At 39.2% G+C, this 8,340-nt stretch overlaps 1 protein-coding gene across 1 annotated transcript in view; it reads left to right on the forward strand.

Moving 5' to 3' along the window:
* Positions 1–7,918, forward strand: part of LOC133128827 (centrosomal protein of 170 kDa protein B-like) — a 37,861-nt gene extending 29,943 nt beyond the window's left edge. Inside the window, 6 exon segments of the mRNA XM_061242635.1 lie at positions 97–159; positions 161–196; positions 1,311–1,399; positions 2,092–2,185; positions 2,291–2,342; positions 3,057–7,918. Coding sequence (XP_061098619.1) covers positions 97–159; positions 161–196; positions 1,311–1,399; positions 2,092–2,185; positions 2,291–2,342; positions 3,057–3,268 — 546 coding nt within the window. The 3' untranslated portion in view covers positions 3,269–7,918.
* Positions 7,919–8,340: the final 422 nt, after the last annotated feature.

Consider the following 8,340-nt stretch of genomic DNA (forward strand, 5'->3'; position numbering starts at 1 on the left):
TTTAATGCACTAACTCTGTGCCCTGTACCTTCATAGCAGTCCCTCTTGGTCTGCTTGGCCAAGATTGGTCACTGTGTTTTTCCTGCTGACCTACAGTTAGTCCAGCACATTCCTGAGGCCAGCTTGCTTTATGGTTTTGTGAGCATGAATGACCAAAACCTGAGGGTCGAAAAACTGACCTTGGAACTATGAGGAGGTTATTATTTGACTTCCTTCTCAAGAATAGATGCTGCTTTTTACCAATGCATGGGCAGCACTGCAGAGTGGTGTAATTAGCTCTGGGTTTGGTTGGGCACAAAAGCTGTGTTAAGCAGTTCAGTCCTTTGCCTCAGCTCTTGCTGAATGTAGTGGCAACTGTTAAGTAAATTTCTGATGATGCCGTGTGATCATCTCTGCTTTCTCAAATTCATGCAGGTTGTTGTACGATGGGACAGGTCTTCTGATATCCTCAAGCTACTCTAAATGTTCATTCAAAAAATATGCCGTTAGGACATGTTACCCTTTAAGAATCAGTCTTTTTTGTTGGAGTGTTACCACCTTTTTCCATATTTGGAATCACCACTTGTATGGTCTTGCATCAGTCACTATACCACACACCCACATCCAGTACCCTCACTTACAAACCAGAAGCTGTTGTCCACACTGTAGGCTGCACAGCTTCTCACGCAACAGCTGGTTCTGTTGAGAGTAGACTCATATCTCAGACTGATGTAGGCACCTGGTGGGCTTGGTGCTTGTGTAATGGAAACTTCTGGAACCTTGCTAAATCTCCTTGCCCACTTTCCTGCGGAAGGAGGAAACCAACCTGATGTTGCAGACCCACCCTTTGTGGGATAATACTTGTTGATGTTCAGAATTACACCTGGATTAGGAAGCTATTTCATCAGGGATCCCATCCTTCCTCAAAGTTTCAGGGATGAGCTAACTATACGACTCAACAGTGGAATCTGCCATCCCAGTTCACCCTCTTACATATCTTTCTCTCTTCTGCCAGTCAATTTGTCCGCTTTCCATGGTGTCACCTTTGCCTAAGGCTACATGCATGTTGTTGGTGTTGTTGTTGCTGCTCCTGTTGCTGTCACTGTTATGGAAGTTGTTGCTGTTCTTTGTCATCACATGAATCTCCATTTTTATTCAGGGTAACTTGTATGTGGATTCGTCGAACAAATACATACAAATACACCATACAAACACACAATCTCAACATCGGTATCCAAAACTAGAAGTGATTTAAACAATAATAAAGTATTGCCCATTAAAAGATACTGGATAATGACTCTCGGGTCATTCGGACTGTCTTCTCTCCCCAGGTTATTTTGGACAACCTCATGCTGAATCCTGTTTCCCAGCTGTCCCAAGCTATCCGGGAAAACACTGAGCAACTGGCGGAGAAAATGAAGTGAGCCATCTCCACTTCTCTACCTCATTATGGACTCTAGAAATGTATCAGTGGTGCTCCCTTTTATAGCGGGGGCCTGTAACATGAAGCAGGATTACTGAGCTAGCTGGATAACTGCACTGAGTGAAACCGGAAACCCTCCAATATCTGGAACATGGTCTGTGAAAATAGTTGTTCTCGGTTTTAGTCAGTGCAGTTATCCAGTTAACTCAGTAATCCTGCTTTGTGATACAGGCCCCAGGATAACCCAGCTAAAGTTTTCTGTCTGAATATTACTTCTAATTGCATATGAGCCTTCACTATGTTGGTGCTTTGTCAGAAACAAACCCTATCCATACAATTCATTTTGGACTGTGTTGACTTTTGAAGGCAAGTTGAAGTGTAATCAGGAGGCAAATAGTAAATACCAGTTTTTAGAGAATATTTCTTATAATACAAGCCAAGTGAGGAAACTTGCATACCTCACATTTTTAAGGAAAACACGTTTTTTTTTTTAGGACAACAAACACCTGTTGAGTCAAGCTTCTTGCCCGAGGAGAAGAAATGAAACAACCTTATTTTGAAATTTACAATCAATGCCTTCTGAAGTTTTGTTTCCAATAGTTTCCCCATTTTCTCACTGCCACTGATGACTGAAGTTACTGATATGTCACCACACTGTACTGTAAACTGTGTACTTCTCTTTTTCACAGGGCACTGTTCCATAACAAGACTGAAGTCTGGGAGGAGATTGAAGCAAAGATCAATGCTGAGAACGAAGTTCCCATACTCAAAACGTCAAACAAGGTTTGGTTCATATTTCCCACGGCTACGTTTTTGAATCACTGCGATGCCTCCACAGCAGAATGTCAGTGACAATTCTTCATGTGAACAAAATCTGTGTCCTTTCAGGAAATCTCCTCCATTCTGAAGGAGCTACGAAGAGTTCAGAAACAACTGGAAGGTCAGTGCATTAAACATTTCTAGTTCATCTCTTCATCATGTCTAAAAAAAACTTCCCAGAGGGTGTTTTATTATTTAAGGGTTTCCCAGTTTTCTCTCTCAAGGCCTTCTGAAAGCACTACCCTGTGATTCATTTTTGGCACCTTCATCCAACACCCACACCAGACTATAATGCTGTGGCTATAGTATACTATAGTAGTACATGGTCATCTAAATCATGATGTCATTATATCATAAGCTTTACCTAAAAATAAAAATACCGGCATGTTATTTATGGAATATGGAAATATACAGTGCAGTTTGTAAGTATTTGTACAGTGGTACAATTTCTGTTGTGTACTCCAGCACATTGGATTTGAAATCAAACCTCAAATTAAAGCTGCCAGTCTGCACTTTTACTTAATATTCATTGTTTAATTTAAAATCTAATGTGCTGTAGTACAGACACAAAAGAACAGAAATTGTACCAATGTCCAAATACTTATGGAATGCACTGTATCCATATTCTTCCAATATTTGAGAGAACTCCAGATTTCCAGTGTCCGGCCCCTGCTTTACAGCATTGCTAAAGCAGATTAAAAAATGTAAAGAAATCCTCAAGCTACTGAACTATTAACAAAAACAGATATGGTGTTTTGTTTTACCATAGGTGGAGAAGTGAATGAATTTAATTGAATAAATTAATACAAATTTATTAAATTCTGCTCCTCCTCAGTGATCAACACCATCATCGAACCCGGTGCCAACCCTGAGCTGGCTGCCAGAGCTTCCTCAGCCACAGGGAAGTCTAAAACCTTCACCAAGGACAGCCGACCCTTTTCCCAGACGCGCAGGGTGACTGGGGTCAGCTCCAGCTCGCCTGGCAATGCCAACGGGAGGGCCAAAGGCAGCACAGCAGGGTCAGAGGGTGACAGGTTTGCGGCCTGAGCCGCTCTTCACATTGCGCCCCCTTATGGCCCCAACCCCTTATGGCTGCAACAAGGCCATTTTTGAACGGATGTTCCGATGTTTTTAATGTGTTCAGACATCACTGTATATTTCTCCTGAGCTGTTACTCTAAGGAAAGTCGACCAAACAATTGGTAAAAATCGTACATGAGGTGATGTCCTATATGTGTTGTCTGCTTCACTTAAAAGGCTTTTTCCTTTTGATTTTGGGGGAGAAAGCGGTGCAGTGGTTCAGGCCAAATTTCCATGAAGAGGGAGAGCAGGAAGATGTCCGATACCTCAGCTTTCACAATTGAATTCAGAAATTCAACATCGCAAGAGTGCACTTCAGCTTCTCTGTTCATAATATCAACAGATCTTTTTGGCCTGCTTTAATTATTGGGTGTAACAGGTAACAGATTTTTTATTATTTTTCTTTTTGTAGGTAGATGTTTCAAATGGGCATTTGATGTCCAGTGACCACTGCATAATAAATACAAATACAAATTCATTGAGGATGCATTCCTCATAAAATGCATGCCAGCCTTATATGCTTTCCTTTTAGTTAGTGTGCAGTCCAGGTTGAACGCAACCCTTCTATATCGATGAGACGAGAGTTTTAACATCTTTACGGATGTAGTATTCTACATGGGGGTCATGTACACATGAGTTGTGAGTTTTGTCACTGAGTTGTGTTTTGCAGGCATGGACTGTGAAGGGATGTTTTCAGTTTGCAATAACAAAAATACCTTATTGAGAATTTATGAATCAAATGAAGCTACGTTCAAAGGCATTTATGTGAGCCGTATGAAGTTCTGTGCATATGAAGATAAGGTCTACACGAATGTATGTTGTTTATTTATTGAATAGTAGAATGAACTGTATGTTGACTAGAATGCTGAATGTTATTAGGGATTGTGGGTGTAATGCTTTCTGTGGTTCACAGACATGTACATGTTATAGTTCTCGGATTGAATCAATCATGTTTGCTTTCTGGAAGGAGCTGGCGGCTTGATGACCTCAGAAAACACCAGGAAGAAAAAAACAACTTTGAAAGCAATGCAGCACATTTTGTGAGCGAAGAATTATCAGGTTCTAACTGACATTTTAGAGAAGTTAGTGTCATAAATATGTTGTTTATAGGGTACTAAATACATGTTTGAAGTTTTATACAAAAATACTGTTTAAAGGTATGACAAATTGCTAAATTTGAAAGTTGTATCTGCTTGGGCTTTGGAATCTTTGAAGCTCAATATCTCAAAACTCTCAGAACGCAGATAGAACCTTCTAATTCTCAGCTCACGATTTATGCTCCCAGGCTAAATTCTTTTCACTTTAACAAATATATCAGTTTATAGATGGGTTTCTTGTGATGTGTGGACATTGCGTCACATGCAGGTCTGGTGCAGAAACCTTTGTCGGCTATACTGGAAATGTTTACACTGAGAGTGGCTACATGATAACCTTTAAGACGCCACTGCATCTGTTTCCTGTATGAAAATGAGAACATTTGTTACTTTATTTTGTCTTAGTACAGCAGGATATGTGTTGTGATCTGATGAATTGGACACTGCGTGAAATGAATAAGGAAATGATAAGCTAAGAAGTCAGAAACTGTGAGGCACCAATAGCATGTGAATCTTTTCTTTATTTCTCTTTAAGCACCAATATTTGAGAGGGTGAGTTAAGTTATAACAGTTTGAGTATTGTGAGATGGCTGGCATCGATATTTTGAGTCAAAGCCGGTCCCTCTTCTCTGCACAAGGGTGTTTTTGTGCCTACGGTTTATTTGCTAACATTGCAAAAACAATTGATGTTCCTAGGAGATTAATAGCAAAAGCACACCTCTTGTCTTGTATAATTCGATGAGTGCTCTTTGTGGGCCTGGCATACCCAGACACTCTCTACCTATCCCAAGAAAGGGCCACTAGGGTCACCCAAACTTATAAATGTATCAAAATAACTCTCAAGACAAAATAATTATTTTGAAACGTGAACTGTGCCATAACAGAAATTGGAGCAATTCAGCCATAAAAAACTTGATGGTTAAAGTTGATGTTTTGTTATATCAAATTAAAATAAAATTATGGCAGTGTATGGAAGATCACTGCAACTAAGCAATTTTCATAATAAAAATCTAGTATCACGGTATATATGCATGCTGCCCTTAAAACCATTATGTGCACTGGTTTATTGTACATAAATGAAATATCACTCATCCCTAGTCTGGATGAAGTATTACACAACTGTGAAGTCTGCAAGTTTAGGAAGTTTACAGTAATTTGGAACTAATTTGATTTCACTATGTATATGATATATGGGTATACACTGTGTGGAGATATACCCTCTGGACCAGGGAAAAAAAACAGGCATGTAACAGCATCACTGGAACATTTTGAGCACACTGCTTGCAGGAAGACGACCACTGTTTCTTTCGGAAATTTGAACTACACCTTTCTCTGGTGGTTTACGTTTGAAAAGACGCCATCGATCTGCCGGTTTATCACCTTATCCGGCCATTAAATTTATACTAATTGTTTTGTCTCGAGTGACAGTAATGATGACCACTCTGGAAGTGGTTTAGCAGCATTTGCGGCTTTGAAACAGGGTATATTTTTGAGCAGTTATGCTCTTTGGCTTCCTCACTGCTTTTTGTGGTTATGCTGCCTGAATTTATATCTTTTTTGACCCAACATGGTATTTTAGAGTGTTTTCCGGCAGCCCAAGTGTCGGATTGCATATTTAGCGATATTTTGTTGCTGACACTGCGTCATTGTAGCGCTAAGCCAAAGAGCAACATTCCATAGTCTTCGCAACAGCCTTAACATTAGCATACATGCTTCAGTTATCCATTTAAAGTCAGCAATGGGGTGTAATGGCTTGAGCGCGGGTTTTCAAACTGGGATGTAGGAAACCATTATGGTGTTCTAGGGGTGGTTCTCAGCAAAATGGGGAAATTCTTTTAAAACATTTTGTACGTATTTCCATATTCCGTACATTTTTACCCGGTATATATGTACTTTCCTGTGTTGGCTAGAGAGTTTTGGTGGCCCAAAATTAGAATTTTATTCTTTATTTTTTTATGCTTTAGCATAAATCACACCCACCATTTAACTTGAATTGTGTTTATGCCAGCAGCCGGCTCTGCCTATATCAACCCCTGGTTTAGGAAACTGGGCCTCAGAGACAGAATGTTATACGACAGTGTCTCCTGCAGTGGCCCTGGTAAGGGAAATGCAGTAACTAACCAACTAGCCAACGTCTCCAGCAATATAGCAACATAAACAGATGACCTGTTTTTATGGACGAAGGCCTTTGCTGAGCAAATGTTTAATCTACTGCAAGTAAAACTAGTATTGTAAACTGTTGTTTCCAATATTAATTCAACGTGATTTTTCTTTTTAAACCAGTGTTTTTGTTCTTGAATTTATTAGTAAAGATTGGACCACCACCTAAGAGGAAATGGACCCTACATGGGAGCTGAGATTTATTTGTTGTCACCAGTGCTGTTATACACTGTTTGTGTACAAAAACAAAAATAATTATCTCAATGCCCTCTTTCTGGCTGCACTGATAGAGCACCACTGTGTCCTTTTGGTGTTGAAACTGTGTTCGCATAGATAATGGTAACCAACCATTAGTTAGCTTCTCATTTCACCTGGGAATGTGATTGAGGTTATCAAGACTGTATGTTATGATTGCTGTAGACAACTAAAATTAAAATATAAGAAAAAAAAGCTATGTGAAAAATGTAAAATATATCATGCAGTTTATTCAGGATAGACTTGTGGCTTTTTCACCTTATGTGCACTTGTTATGTTAAATCCTTTCCTGTCAGAAGAGTCTGTAAAATAAAAGAGTGAGAATAAGCAGAACAATATAAGCATTACACCTAGTGTTGGAAAATCCTCCATGGCATATGTAAATGGGTGGAGGGATTTATGGAGGGAGAATATTCGGACAGCAGCTGGCCCCAGAACTGTTCATCCGTATGCTTGTTGCATCAAGGCTATGGTGTAGGATGCTGCAGAGATAAGCTTTTGGAAAAAAGTTTTTTTTTACTGCTGCTCAGCTACGGTTGTGCTTACGCTATCCGATTGGCTGTCACTCCAGTAATACAACTGCTGCTGCTAACGTGTGATGTCATTCACTCCCTTTCCTTTAATGTTCACAGTTCTGTTTCCTGCTTGTAAGTTATGTTAAAGCTGTAGACAAAAAGAAGGAAAAAAATGACACTGTTCAACACTGGAAGCCTGTCTGTCTGTTACTGTGACTGTTTGTGGTTCAGTCAATACATTGGCTGTATGTTTTAATGGTTGGTTACATGTGACATGTAACTAATTTAAGTTCTTCCAGAGTTGGCTATTTATTTATCTTAGTATGATTACTTTTTGTATATTTCCTGAATGAATTTAATACATATGTTATGCATCATGCAGAAAACATTTGATTTGCCATTTTTAATTTGTAATAAATTGATTTGGTTATTGACTATTGATTATTGATTGTGAAAAAATGTGTAATATTCTTCGATCAGTGTTAGAAATGTAAATCAAAATGTGAAAAGTCACAAAGTGTACATATTAGCCAGAAATGGTGGCAAAATGTTGATTACTTTTGCTCTGAACAATAAATAAATTAAAGAAAAATATATTCAGCATTTTTAAAGAACTGCATATTCTAACCCTACAGGTTCATGAGCATGGTTTTGATTGAGTCAACTATTGAGTGTTTGCTTAGGACCTTGATTAGTAGACTCGGGTGTGTAACTGCTTGGCGGCGACCTGCTTGGCTGGAACAAAAAGCCTGCACCCTCACCGGCCCTTCTGGGCATGATTGAGTATCTCTGGTCTATGTGATTGTTTATGATTCATAAATTCTGTTGGAGTCTGGATGATATGACCTTGGCTATGTAGCTACATTGCAGAGATGAGCAGGATGTCATCCTTTTGGGGGAAGTGGTCCAAACATAATGCCTGCAACAAGTTTTTAAATGCGAAAACCACATTTTAAATGGTAGGTAATTATATAGCACCTTTATCCAAAGCGCTGTTCAATTGATGCTTCTCATTT

Source organism: Conger conger, chromosome 5 (assembly GCF_963514075.1).
Source record: "Conger conger chromosome 5, fConCon1.1, whole genome shotgun sequence".
NCBI lineage: Eukaryota > Metazoa > Chordata > Actinopteri > Anguilliformes > Congridae > Conger > Conger conger.